General features: G+C 38.7%; 1 protein-coding gene across 2 annotated transcripts in view; it reads left to right on the top strand.

The window, feature by feature from the left end:
• btbd17b (BTB (POZ) domain containing 17b) overlaps positions 1 to 7,635 on the top strand; it is a 21,740-nt gene extending 14,105 nt beyond the window's left edge. Inside the window, exons 2-3 of one of the 2 annotated variants that reach the window (XM_056232901.1) lie at positions 5,025 to 5,307; positions 6,430 to 7,635. In XM_056232901.1, the coding sequence (XP_056088876.1) occupies positions 5,025 to 5,307; positions 6,430 to 7,504 (1,358 nt within the window). In that variant the 3' untranslated portion in view covers positions 7,505 to 7,635. Of the gene's footprint in view, positions 1 to 5,021; positions 5,308 to 6,429 lie in introns of both variants that reach the window. The other variant, XM_056232891.1, reaches the window with a different exon arrangement.
• The last annotated feature ends 7,313 nt before the right edge of the window (positions 7,636 to 14,948 follow it).

The raw sequence follows: 14,948 nt of genomic DNA, 5'->3' as shown, positions 1-14,948 counted from the left end.
CACTTTTGGGGCCCTTAACATGCTCAAAAACTCTTGAAACTTTGCACACGGGTCAGAACCCGCGGCCATCAGGGCCGGGCTGAAGCTGGTACCCGGGCGTGGCAGGGGGGCTCAACAGCGCCCCCTGGAACAGGGTCCGAAAACTTGGTCCATAAATCAAACACGCTTGAATGTAATAATATGAAACTCGGTACACATATAGATCTCATCGATTCATATATCCTTTGTACTTTTACTTTTTACCCCAGCCCAACAGGAAGTCGGCTATTATGGTTTGTTTGGAAGCGTATGCCCCTGGAATTCGATATACTCCTCCTAGAGAATTCAACCAATCGCCACGAAACTCGGTCAGCATGAAGTCAAGACATTGAGGATGAAAAGTTGCCAGGGGATTTTTGATATCTCGAACGGTTTGGCCGTGGCGAGGAAACGAATTTATGGTGAATAAAGGAAACAGGAAGTGTGTTATAACTTCTGCATACATTAACTGATCTTGATGAAACTTCAGCAGTGTGTTCGCTGTAAGAGTCCGATCACATGGATGTGACTATTGTGAGTCAAAGTTATAGCGCCACCAACTGGCAGCAGGAAGTGTGTCACTTCCTAAAGGCTTTGAAATCACCCTCTTATTTTTACCCAATTTGCTTCAAACTTTATGTGTATAATGTAGACACACGGCAGATGTAGACCTGAGAAAGGATTATTGATATCTTAGATACTGTTGCCGTGGCAACGCATCAAACTTTATTATTCTTTGTTGATGCTTTTGAGACTCTTAACATACTTGAAATTGCATGAAACCCGACAGACACATCACATTTATTAGACAGTAGACATGTGCAGAGTTTCAGAAACGGGCGTGGTGAGGGGCTCAGTAGCGCCACCTTTTGTCAAAAGTGGGGGGATTGATTTTATCTACAGTAATAAAAATCGGTATGTGTATTGTTCTCCTCCAGCCAGACAACTTTCTAATTTACACTCAATAGCTCCAACCAACAGGAAGTCAGATATTTTGGTTTGAAAATTGTCATTTTATGTCTCTCTCTCTCTGAGCCTACGTCTATGTGTGTGTGTGTGTGTCTGTGAGTGTGGGGAGGGGGAGGGGGGCTAGATTAACCATTTGACTGCTGTGTGGTTTGGCCTGCATTAAAAAAGAAAAAAAAATGTCTTACGCCTTGTATTTTTTAAATAAGTTGTATTAATAAGTAAAGGCATATAACCAGTTGAATTGTAGTGCATTGAAAATAGTTTTATATAATTAGTTTATTAATTAAATTAACTTGGTCAGAAAATTTGGTCCATAAATCAAACACACTTGCATGTAATATTATGAAACTCTGTACACATATAGATCTCATCGGGCCAAACAACTTTAAGCCAGCCCAACAGGAAGTGGGCTATTTTGGTCTTAATGTGGATGTTTTGCAAAACCAGGCTCTACATTTTTACCCACTCCTCTTAAGTGGTTTATTTTATTCCCACCAAACTTTTTCAACATGATGAAAATACATTAAAGAAGCATAATTGTGAATATCTATTGAATATCTCTAATTGTTTTGCTATGGCGAGGGATTAAAGTCATGTAAAAAAAAATAAACACTAAAAGCCTCATATCTTCTAAAAATTTAATTATACACCATTTATTTCTAGATAAAATTATACAAATATCAGAACTAAACCCATTTTATTCTTGTTTTCAATTTAAGAATAATGTACAAGTTTAAAAACAGCCAGGATGCACTATTCAGTTAAAAAATAAATATATCAAATAATACATAGGGCTATACTGCCCTCTTGTGTTCAAAATCAGGTAGGCCTGTTGTATTTAAATATAGGTAGCTGCTATGTGACTCCGAGAATTTTTTCTCACCGGTTATTTGACGTGTAACACCGGGGGCTTTTATATCGCTAAGTTAAAAGTGAAAGTAAAGTAAGGACATTTATAGTGGTGGCGCTCACAGTGCGCTCGAATGAATTTCTATGGAAGTAGAAATGAAAAAACGTTCGCTCTGTTTTGCTCGCTCGTCGCCATGGACGCGCACCGTAATGAATGCCAGTCCAGCCGCATACTTTTTAGTGTCACTTTAAAATTAGTGCAATATCGGGGGCCAATTGCTTGAATTGTGAGTTCAATAGTCTATTATTTTTCACGGAAAACACAACAACAAAAGAGTACAATGATAGATTCGCTTAAATAGGCGCTTTTACATAAAATAGCCTATTCCGTCATCATCTTTTCAGTCAGCTCTTCACTCTCGTGATTAATGAAATTTGACTCCTGTTGCTGATATTTGCTGCAACTTTCGTTCTGCTCACAATTTAGTAAGCAAACACGCTTCAAATGTGTTTTTATTTTATTTTTGTGTGTATATATGTGTGTATATATATATAGCTTATGTTTCAAATATGAGTTAATTAACAATCGTTTGAAAGAATGATACTTTTAAACATATCACTAAGCCGTCATTAGGTGTCGCCAGGCGACCGTCTTAATGAGCGAGTCATTGATTCATTTGTTCGAACGATTCGTTCGAACGGCTGAGTCATTCATGAATGAGACAGATTATGGATTGGTCATTGAATCTTTGAGTCAACCGATTCGTTCAAAATGCTGAATCATTCAGTAATGAGAAAACACGTTGCTGTGAGATGCTCGATGGTTCTGCTGTGATCTTTGTTTAACTAGTTTCACTGCTGAAACAGAAAAAAGTCAATATTGCATATAAAATGTAAGTGATTTGACTTGTGTGTGTGTCTGTGTGTGTGTGTGTGTGTGTGTGTGTGTGTGTATGATTGTGTCTGTTACTTTTTGGATATATATCTTTTTATATAAAAAAAAATAGGCATACAACCCATATATTTTAAATGTATTGTTTGCTTTAAATTACATTAAGATTTGTATGTTTGGTAATTGAACCTGAATGAATTTTAAATGAATGTGCTATATTTCAGAGTTTTCCTTAAAATTTGACCTAACACTAACTTTATTCTCATCTGAATGATAGATTATTTATTTCTGTATAAAATAAAAAAGAGATTTTGGTTGGGTGACAGTTGTAGTTTACAGTTTGACAAAAGCACAATGTTGTGTTTTATTGCGATTGTTCACAAATAAAAGTAAACACTTATGAGATAGATGTTTATGGATTGATTGGTCATTGAATCTTTGAGTCAACCGATTCGTTCAAAATGCTGAATCATTCAGTAATGAGAACGCGTTGCTGTGAGATGCGCGATGGTTCTGCTGTGATCTTTGTTTAACTATTTTCGCTGCTGAAACAGAAAAAAAGTCAATATTGCATCTAAAATGTAAGTGATTTGACTTGTGTGTGTGTGTGTGATTGTGTGTGTGATTGTGTCTGTTACAGTGATAAGAGTTTAACCCTTGTTAAACTTTAGACCTTGTCTTTTTGGATATATATCTTTTTATATTAAAAAATAGTCATACAACCCATATATTTTAAATGTATTGTTTGCTTTAAATTACATTAAGATTGTATGTTTGGTAATCGAACCTAAATGAATTTTACATGAATGTGCTATATTTCAGATCATATATTTGTTTTCCTTAAAATTTGAACTAACACTAACTTTATTCTCATCTGAATGATAGATTATTTATTTCTGTATAAAATAAAAACACCTTTGATTTTTCTTTTTTAATCAATGTAGAATGTGTAACTGAAAAAATAAACAGATTAGGGCTCTGTTTGATGACAAGAAATGAAAACCAATGCGATATGATGAATGTCCAAAAGATGGCTCCCACAGACTGTTTTTAAATAGGATTGTTTGATATTTTTTGCTTTTAAACTGTGTGTGTGTGTGTGTGTAAGAGATTTTGGTTGGGTGACAGTTGTAGTTTACAGTTTGACAAAAGCACAATGTTGTGTTTTATTGCGAGTGTACACAAATATAAGTAAACACTTTGCAGTTTGAATAATGTCCTGTATGAACAAAAGGACGGAGTATGTCTTTATGTCTACATTGTTCAATTACGCCACACACACACACACACACACACACAAACACTATTTTTCTAATCAGATCAGGCAAGTAATATTCTGTCTTGTCTCTTAAAAAAACAATATATATATATATTTATGTATATATATATATATGTGTGTGTGTGTGTGTATATATATATATAAATATAGCTGCGAGCAGCGTGAAAGGGCCAAAGCCGGCGGCACCGCCACCCCGGTTATAGCGCCACCAACTGGCAGCAGGAAGTCTGTCACTTTCAAAAAGCTTTGAAATCACCTGATTGCTTCAAACTTCACTACTATGATGTAAACACACGGCAGATGTAGACCTGGATGTAGACCTGACCTTTCAGAAGGTTGCTCTCGCATACTTTGTGGTTGACATGTGCCCTCAATGCACACTTTTGCAGAGCCCACACTGATACAAGCTCTACAGCACACTTCTTTTCGACAGTCAAAGCAGGGTTACGTTTTTGCACGTCGTGCACAATAACCCTAAAGGCACCAGGGTGGCGGTGCCACCGGCTTTATATATATATATATATATATATATATATATATATATATATATATATATATAAATAAATATAGCTGCGAGCAGCGATGAAGGGCCAAAGCCGGTGGTACCGCCACCCCGGTGCCTTTAGGTAACTAAAGGCACCGGGGTTGCGGTGCCACCGGCTTGGGCCCGTAATCGCTGCTCGCAGCTATATTTATTTATATATATATATATTTATTTTTATGATTCTGAAAGGAGGAAAATTCAGTTTAGAGCCAAATAGAGGTGGAGGGAAAACCAATTTCTGGGGTGTTTCTCAAATTTATAAAACCAGTTCCAACTACATAAATGACATGCAAGAAGGAATGGCTACAAATGTGAATCTGAGAGATTATTCAAAAACTGATCAAATATTGAGTGCAAATGCATGCAAGAACATCTAAACCCCTCATAATATGGATTGTTCTTGTTTCTTGTTGTCCTATACTCTTTCGTTGCCCCAATCGGTTCACAAATGCCGCATTTCTGTCCTTCAGCAGCGTTGAAGCCAGATGTGGTGTTGGAGAACAGCGCTACCACACTGAACCATTCAATGGTGCTGGTGCAGCGCATGGAGGCCCTGCTGACCCAGGGAAAAGGCAGTGACGTGAGCCTGCGCGTCCAGACCTTGAACACGGACGAGGTGAAGGTGATGCAGGTCCACTCGCTGGTGTTGACCCTACAGAGCGACGTGTTTGAAGAGCTCCTACAGACCCGTAACTCCACCGCGATGGTCCTCAGAGAGACGCCAGACTGTGCAGCTGTCTTTGATAAGTTCATTAGGTGAGTGATTCATTAATAATTGGTCATTTGGCAATTTTATACAAAGTGATTTACAATTCTCTTGGAGCAACACGTGGTTGAGGTGACTGCCCAGGCTTTACCCTTGAATCTATACAACCTTTTAGTTACAAGCCTAAATCTATAATCAATAGGCCATAACAGTCCACTAATTGGGAGCAACTAGAGTTTCTGGGAAAAAGTCTATGATGTAATGTGTTTGCCTTTTAGTTGACTTTGGTAGATAGTAATGTATTGCTCTCGTAATGATCTCATTTTGTTAAATTTTATGTTATTTTATATTGTAGATTTTCACCAAAATGATTTAATTGAATTGATATTATATTTGATTTCTTTAGATTTTCCATAAAACGCATTTGCAGGGAAATTTAAATAGAGTATTTAAACATCACTTTCCACAAAGCTAATGTCAATCTTCCTGGGGTCCATATTAAATTGTATAATTCAAGCCGTAACATACATTGATATGTATATATAGCCTACTATAGTAGTGAATTTTATGACAAAATTAGAAATAAAACTAATGCAACCAATGTACACATATTAGAGGGACAGTCAAAAGGACACAGTGGTGAAAGATCATGAATATTTCCAGGTTTTACCTACATCTAGGCCTCAGATAAATGTACAGAGCCCTGCACATGACATGCTGGAAAGAAATATGTATATCGTGCCCATGAATTAACAATTTATTCCCACGACTTACATCAGCATGCTTTACTAATTTGTTCCCTCGCTTTAAATAAATTGTGTGCTTTATACATTGCCCGGCCAAAAAAAAAGTCACTGTTTGGATTTAAATTGGCAAATGCCTAAGAGTCTATGATTGGATCATTATTGACCTCTGAGTCCATTCATTAATTAAATTCATTGAAAGTCTTTGGGATGTGCTGGAGGAGACTTTACAGAGTGCTGGACTCTTACATTGACAATACAAGATCTTGAAAGAGTTTTAGTGCACCATTTAGTACAGCGTTCAGTTGTGTTATGTTATGTTATCATTCTACACAGGTTATGGAGGTAAATTTTTAGAGTAATGAAAGTTATCTCAGGTAAAACATCAATGGGAAGGTTGATTTCACAGCCCGACCTCTTTCCCTGCAGGTACTTGTACTGCGGTGACATCACAGTGCGTCTGAACCAGGCCATTCCTTTACACAAGCTCGCCAGCAAGTATCATGTGTGGGACCTCCAGCAGGGCCTCACCCAATACATGTCCCAGCACCTGTCCAGCGACTCGCCCACGGGTCACGCGGTGGCCTGGTACCAGTACGCCACGCAGATCGGGGACGTGAGCCTGCAGAAAAGCTGCCTGCAGTACCTGTCCTGGAACCTGTCATCGGTTCTCCAGAGCGCCGAGTGGAGCTCCATGAGCCCAGAACTGATGCTGTCTTTGCTGCAGCGCTCAGACCTGGTTCTCCAGAGCGAACTGGAGCTGTACGAAGCTCTGGAAGCCTGGATCAACCAGAACCAGCCTTCAGGTGAGACGGCCGAGAACGCACTCAAAGCGATACGTTACGCCATGATACCACCTCAACATTTGTTCCACCTGCAAAAGAAGTCTTCTCTGATGTTGAAATATAACGAATCCGTACGCGATCTGCTCTTCCTGGCCTTCCAGTTCCACTCGGCCTCACCCGTCCAGCTCGCGAAGTACTTCGACGTTAACTGCAGCCTCTTCACGCCACGTAACTACCTGTCGACGGCATGGGGCGCCCCGTGGGTGATCAACAACCCTACGCGGGACGACCGCAGCTTCAGCTTTCAGACTCAACTTGGGCCGAGCGGTTACGACGCCAGCAAACGAGTGACGTGGAACGCTCTTTTCTCTCCGCGCTGGCTTCCTCTCAGCGTGCGATCCGCTTACACGGAGCAGGGGTCCCTGCAGCCCACTCGCACCGACGGGGGGCGTCCGCGGATCATCGTCACACCTGCCACCTCCAGCTCGGACTTTGCTGGCGTCAGCTTTCAAAAGACCGTCATCGTTTCGGCACGCAAGCAGGGGAAGGTGGTGGTCCGTCATGTCTACAACTTCCACCAGAGCACGGAGGAGGCCGGAGACTTTCTGTTGGAAGCGGACCTGCAGCGTAGAGCATCCGAGTACCTCATTGACAGCTCGCTCTACCTGCACATTATTGTGAAGCCCCTCTACCACAACCTCATAGTAGCCAAAAAATAAGAGTCTAGTTCCTCTACCAATGATGTATGCGCTACAGCTTTGAAGGCATGTTTTGCATATCCAAATGCATTTACATTTATGCATTTGGCAGATGCTTTTATCTTGAACTGCACCACATTTTGATTTTACATTCATATGTACTGTAAACCCTAACTGTGCGTTCACACCGGACGCGAATAGCGCGTCAAATTCGTGTCTACCGCGTCTAGTTTGACGCTTGACCACTTTGTGTTAATTCGTGTGTCAATGGCGAAATTGACGCGCGTAAAAACAAAAGTTTAAAGCGAAATTTACGCGCGTCAGAGGCGAAATCGGAGGCGAAAGTTTCGAAACCCGTTGGCGGCCATCTTTTTAGATGTTTATCGAGCATTAGCATTAGCATTATTCGAGAAAGTCACCGCTTGTATATGCTCTGGAGAGCAGAAACAGCTGCGTAGGGGACATCGTCGCTGTACTCGGGTCCACCAGACCCTCCGGAGGGTTTCAGGAGTTTCACAATTTGCTCCAGGAGCTAGGTTTGGTGGACCTAACGGTGAGGACGCTGAAGAGGACAGCATAGGCCGTGTAAAGCCTCGGCCTCGAGTGGTCTATGCCTGTCGAGCCCGCGCTCTACAGCCCGGCGCGAGGTTCACCCTCGCCCGCATCCACCTAATCTGTCATTTATTTTTGTTTTGATAATAAATGGAGCCAGCCTCCAAAAGTGAAACCTGTCCTGTGATTTTTATTTATTTATTATACACTAAGTGTTTGTTGTTTTTACATTCAAATAATAATGTTTCATATAATCTAAAATAGATATGGAATAAATAGCATTCAATACAAAATGAGTACTATCTCTCATATATTGAAATCGAGTTTTTATGTGAAAGATTTGCTTTGTTGTGCATTAGAACCACACCAGAGATTTTAGTAATATTACAAAATAATTTATTAAAATAACATAAACTTTCACTTCACCACGTGACAGCAGCAAGCAGGCTCCTGATTGGTTAACGCGGCGCGAATTGACGCAGAAGTTCAAATTTTTCAACTCGGGCGGCAGACGCGAATTCGCGTCAAACGCGTGAATGCACAAATAGCACTAACTAAATCATTCGCGCGTAACGCGCTTCCGCGCCAGACGCTTCAATTCGCGCCATTCGCGCGAACTTGACGCGTGAATGAGGGGTATTCGCGTCTACCGCGCCGCGCTCTACGCCTCATTCGCGCCGCAGGATTTTTTTACGCGCGTAACGCGTCTTTGCATTGACTTAACATTGAAATCACTCGCGCCTGACGCGCTATTCGCGTCCGGTGTGAACGCACCATAATAAGTTGAGACTACTCAAATGATTTGAGGAAAGTGGTTGCTTAAGTTTTTTTGAGTAATGGGAAAATTCAAACTTAATTAATTGAGTTGACCTAATGTGGTCTTCTCATTGAATTAACTTAAATGTTTAAGTAAAGATAACTTAAAAGGAAAATGGAGTAAACTCAAATTTTCCAGTTTATATTTTGTTGTTTACTTATTATTAAATACATTTTAAATAAATTATAAATCATTAAACCAAGTTTTGTTTTTCACATCAACAGCTTTATTAGGCTTACATTTTACACAGTAATGTACATTTTACTCTGTTTGTTAGATAATTTGCAATTACATACAGGTTTTAAAGCATAGAATGTATATTTTCAGATGTTTATGGCTCAATCGGATGTAGATAACGTTACATCGTACTTGCTAATTCTAGTTATACGTTCTTTTTATTATTAGGTGTTCAAGCACGAAGTGCTGAAAACCTATTGTAATTGCTATTTGAAAAAAAAAAAAAAACCTAAAACGCATCGTGCAGCCCAAACCGTAAGGCCTAGAGACTTGAAACCTGGCCAGGTGGTAGGGCCTCAGTTTGGGGAGAACCTATCACAGTATGAGCCCGATTGGCCCATAGGTGGCGCTACAGCAACCAAAAGTACTAAATTGCCCATAACTCCTCGACCGTTTGACTTTATGGCTAATTTTGTCCAAAACCTACTTTTGCGAACTAGTCCCTGGTTTTTTGCCTGATCGGAACCAGACCAGTCTAGGACAATTCTCTGGACTCTCTAGATCAATAATTATCAAAAAAAGTTGAACTTTGCCCTTTGGTTTACTGTAACAGGGTCATTTAGAAAAGGGGGCGTGTCAAAATACACTCAAAAGCCTATAAATCATAACTAAAAACTCAGAACTTCACAAAAATTGATGAGCACATGTGTCATAACATGGCGAAGAAGCATGCAAAGTTTCATGGAGATCATTTACCAATCCTGGTAAATCATTCTACAATGTGCTATATCATGTTAAATCATCATATAACATGGTAAATCAAGGTAAACTAAGATAAATCATGCTAGATTCATGGTAAATCAAACTGGAACATTGTAAATAATGAAAAATCACACTGAAATGTGGTATATTATGGTAAATCATGCAAAAACATGGTCTATTCTATCTATGATCTCAGTGGTTAAATGCTTGCTACATACAACTTAATGTCTTTTGATGCTTTTGTGCTTAACGGCCTTAAAGGCCTTAACTGCTTGAACACCGCTAAATGCTGCTTGCAGCTTTAATTATTTTTATTACTGCGTGTGTCGGTTTGCTGTAGACATAAATAAACTATATTGCACTGCACAAATAAGTAATCTGTGTTGTTATTCTCATTTACGTTATTTTATGATATTCGTCTACTTGAAGGCCCAGAAAAAGTGGTTCTGTATATTACATTTTCAGTATTTATAACACACTGCAGTGGTGCTGGTGATGTCTTTAAGTGTCAACTTCATGTGTAAACACTGTCATCCATCGATCAGTCTCTTACACTGAACACACAGGGGGAACCGTTTTACCTGCTGGCCCAGAAAAAGTGGTCCCCCCCCCCCCTGCAATATTACATTTTTAAGGAATTCATAACACACTGCAGTGATGCTGGTGATGTATTTAAGTGTCATCTTCATGTGTAAACACTGTCATCCATCGATCGGTCTCTTACACTGAACACACAGGGGGAACCGTTTTACCTGCTGGCCCAGAAAAAGTGGTCCCCCCCCCCCCCTGCAATATTACATTTTTAAGGAATTCATAACACACTGCAGTGATGCTGGTGATGTATTTAAGTGTCATCTTCATGTGTAAACACTGTCATCCATCGATCGGTCTCTTACACTGAACACACTGGGGGAACCGTTTTACCTGCTGGCCCAGAAAAAGTGGTTCCCCCCTCCCGTCTCCCACCCCCTTTTGTTCCCCCTTTAGTATTTATAACACACTGCAGTTATGCTGGTGATGTCTTTAATTGTCATCATGTGTAAACACTGTCATCCATCGATAAGTATCTTACACTGAGTGGATCCCACCATATTATATTCCCGCCAGATTTCTTTTTACCCATCCCCCACCTATGCACATTTGACTTTATAACACAAACGCGCACTTTTATTGATTCTCATTATTGCTTATCACAAATAACTTACATATGGTTTATAATCTCTCATGGTATGCACAGTGCACGGTACACGCATGCGCTACTGGTTATCGGCTTATAGTATAATAAAAAAAGGATTTTATTTTAGTTCTTGCGTTTGAATGAGGAAGCATTTATGAGGTAAGTTTTGCTGTGTGATTTTTTTTTTGGTGCTGTATTTAGGATATTAAATACTATGATGCATTTTTTGTTATGATTAAAAACATTACTGCCATTATTTTATAGTAAATTATAGTGATTGTTTCCTACTACTTATTATAGTGATAATTATTGATTGTTTCCTTTAGGCTACTAATTATTCAGATTGTGTAGCAGCTAGCTCATTTAAATAGTTCTACATAACAAGAAGTATAAACACTTTAAGTAAGATTCAATTTAGACCTTTTTTATTTTCAGAATGGATCCTACACAATACAAAGAAATAATAAACTACAAAAGTAGTGGAGAATACCCCCGAGAATTTATCGAAAGCAGAAAAGTATGTCATTCGGCGACGTGCTCATCACTATGTTGTCCAGGGTAAGACTGTAACTTACAGTTATTTATATTTTGCATGTATCCGACAATATTTGGCATTGCTATTAGTATAAAAAACATAAATGTTAGCGCTGCAGGTGTCCAGTTTTCACTGCAGCCAGAGGCGTAATTCCCCATTCAAACCTATAGGGCGCTTGTGCCTGTGGAGACAGACGCGCTCGTCATATAACTGTTCAGTGTTTTCAAACATATGCCTAGTTTATCTTATGGGTCAGTCACGTTTTAGAATTTCAAAACAGTAAAAAAATAAAAATGAAAGGACAAATGAAATATAGCATTTTTTGTGTAAATCTATGTGTAGGCTATATTTTTTGTTTTTATTAGTGCCCTTTATAAAAAATAACAATATATGACATTTTAATGTGTTTCTTTGTTGAAAATGTCCTTGAAAATGTCATAAGGTAAAACGAAGTGATTTTTAGAAATAAATTAAATTTGATATTCATGACACAGTTAAATGTAATAGTTGATCTGTAAGTATTCTATAACAAGTTGCAAAATATAAACACCTACACCAAAAATAATATATATATATATATTGTTTTTTTAACAACTACAGTCATCTATGGACATTTGTTCTATTTTTTTTGCAAGAAATTAGTCAAAAATGCCTTGAAGTTATATATATATTATGTATATATCATACTAGCTCTCCTCCATTATTTTCATGAACCATGTAAACAAACAAAGTATCTATTTTTATTTCTTTTAAAATTCAATGTTTTACCATATGACATATTTTGTTTTACCGTATGACATAGTACAATTTCAATGTTTCATTGCATTTTTAATGTAATAAATTGATGTAGGCCAATTCAAAATGATTTCAAAGAAACACAAGGCATCTCAAGTGAACCTTTTATTAACAGTAGAATATATTTACCAACACATGAACATTTCTTTTAATCAACTCAACTCTCTTTCAGTACAAGGAACACATAGGACGTGCTATATGTAATACATGACAATACAAGTCAGATTTACAACAGTGAGATAACTTGTGAAAAAATCAGTTTTTAACATTTAGTTGAGCCTCCACTGTTCCTTCCTCTTTGCATGTGCAGCTACTGTCAACTCTTTGACGGCACGATAATAATCACCCTGTCCAGCTTGTTTCCTCTGCCGTTGCCTGTGCGTATACGTACATTTATTGATATTTATTCATAATACAAATACACATACACAAAAATACATTTACACTCACCTAAAGGATTATTAGGAACACCATACTAATACTGTGTTTGACCCCCTTTCACCTTCAGAACTGCCTTAATTCTACGTGGCATTGATTCAACAAGGTGCTGAAAGCATTCTTTAGAAATGTTGGCCCATATTGATAGGATAGCATCTTGCAGTTGATGGAGATTTGTGGGATGCACATCCAGGGCACAAAGCTCCCGTTCCACCACATCCCAAAGATGCTCTATTGGGTTGAGATCTGGTGACTGTGGGGGCCATTTTAGTACAGTGAACTCATTGTTATGTTCAAGAAACCAATTTAAAATGATTCGAGCTTTGTGACATGGTGCATTATCCTGCTGGAAGTGGCCATCATAGGATGGGTACATGGTGGCCATAAAGGGATGGACATGGTCAGAAACAATGCTCAGGTAGGCCGTGGCATTTAAACGATGCCCAATTGGCACTAAGCGGCCTAAAGTGTGCCAAGAAAACATCCCCCACACCATTACACCACCACCACCACCAGCCTGCCCAGTGGTAACAAGGCATGATGGATCCATGTTCTCATTCTGTTTACGCCAAATTCTGATTCTACCATCTGAATGTCTCAACAGAAATCGAGACTCATCAGACCAGGCAACATTTTTCCAGTCTTCAACTGTCCAATTTTGGTGAGGTCTTGCAAATTGTAGCCTCTTTTTCCTATTTGTAGTGGAGATGAGTGGTACCCGGTGGGGTCTTCTGCTGTTGTAGCCCATCCGCCTCAAGGTTGTGCGTGTTGTGGCTTCACAAATGCTTTGCTGCATACCTCGGTTGTAACGAGTGGTTATTTCAGTCAAAGTTGCTATTCTATCAGCTTGAATCAGTCGGCCCATTCTCCTCTGACCTCTAGCATCAACAAGGCATTTTCGCCCACAGGACTGCCGCATACTGGATGTTTTTCCCTTTTCACACCATTCTTTGTAAACCCTAGAAATGGTTGTGCGTGAAAATCCCAGTAACTGAGCAGATTGTGAAATACTCAGACCGGCCCGTCTGGCACCAACAACCATGCCACGCTCAAAATTGCTTAAATCACCTTTCTTTCCCATTCTGACATTCAGTTTGGAGTTCAGGAGATTGTCTTGACCAGGACCACACCCCTAAATGCATTGAAGCAACTGCCATGTGATTGGTTGATTATATAATTGCATTAATGAGAAATTGAACAGGTTTTCCTAATAATCCTTTAGGTGAGTGTATGTATATTTACACACACACGCATACACACATGCATACACACACGTGAATAATATATCTATATATATATATGAAGCCACTTTCCAGAAACATTGTGATGCTGACTTCAACTCAGGCCTATAGATAAGATACTATAGATACTGCCTATACTGACAAAACTGGCACATCCTGACATTACTGACATCATATACTCTCACAGTTATACCTTTCCCTCCTCTTGGCTAGGTTCTCCTCTCTAGCTGCAGGATCTGCCCTTAGCTTTACACGGAAACGTGCAGCCCTCTCCTAGAAAGAGGCATCTGTAATAATGTGAAAAAATGCTTAAAATAGGCAGAAATATATTATATATGTTAATATTAATTCATAGTTGTACAAACTATATATGTGATATAACAATTAAGAAATAACTAAATAATTCAGTTAAATGCTCTGTGTCATATGGTATAACAACATGTCATACGGTAAAATCGTTTGTCTGTATGACATTTTTTGTTTGCCCTTATGACAGTTTTATGCTTTGTCATTTATAATAGACAGTTGCTTGGCCACCTCCTTCCACCTTTACCCTTGACCTTGACTTTAAACTTTATATTTCACCTTTAAATCAATATTTGTTCAAATTTTAAATGTATTAAACCCTTTTTTTGACGTTTGACCATATGACACCCAAATCTGTGACACATGGTAACACACTTGGAAAAGGTGAAATCAAATGTAGGAGCAAAATCTTAAACTTACCTTCAACTTGGCTGGTCTTCAGGGGTCCTCTGAATGTCATCAAATGTCACATGACTTAAGTCATTAATTTTCAGTTCCAAAATGGCTTCTAAACTTTTACCGTATGACATAATAGGGAAAATGTGTCTTTGCGGAACAATTTGTTTTAGATACTAATGACATTTCTTAAAGGTCTATCTTACTAATACTTTAACATGCTTATCTTAAGACTTGAAAAAATATGCCAAATAAATTTTTTTTAATCA

This window comes from Rhinichthys klamathensis, unplaced genomic scaffold (assembly GCF_029890125.1).
Source record: "Rhinichthys klamathensis goyatoka isolate OS25496 unplaced genomic scaffold, OSU_Roscu_1.1 h1tg000015l_1, whole genome shotgun sequence".
Lineage (NCBI taxonomy): Eukaryota > Metazoa > Chordata > Actinopteri > Cypriniformes > Leuciscidae > Rhinichthys > Rhinichthys klamathensis.
The sequence above is the reverse complement of the archived record's forward strand: the minus strand, read 5'-3'. Positions and strand labels throughout refer to the sequence as shown.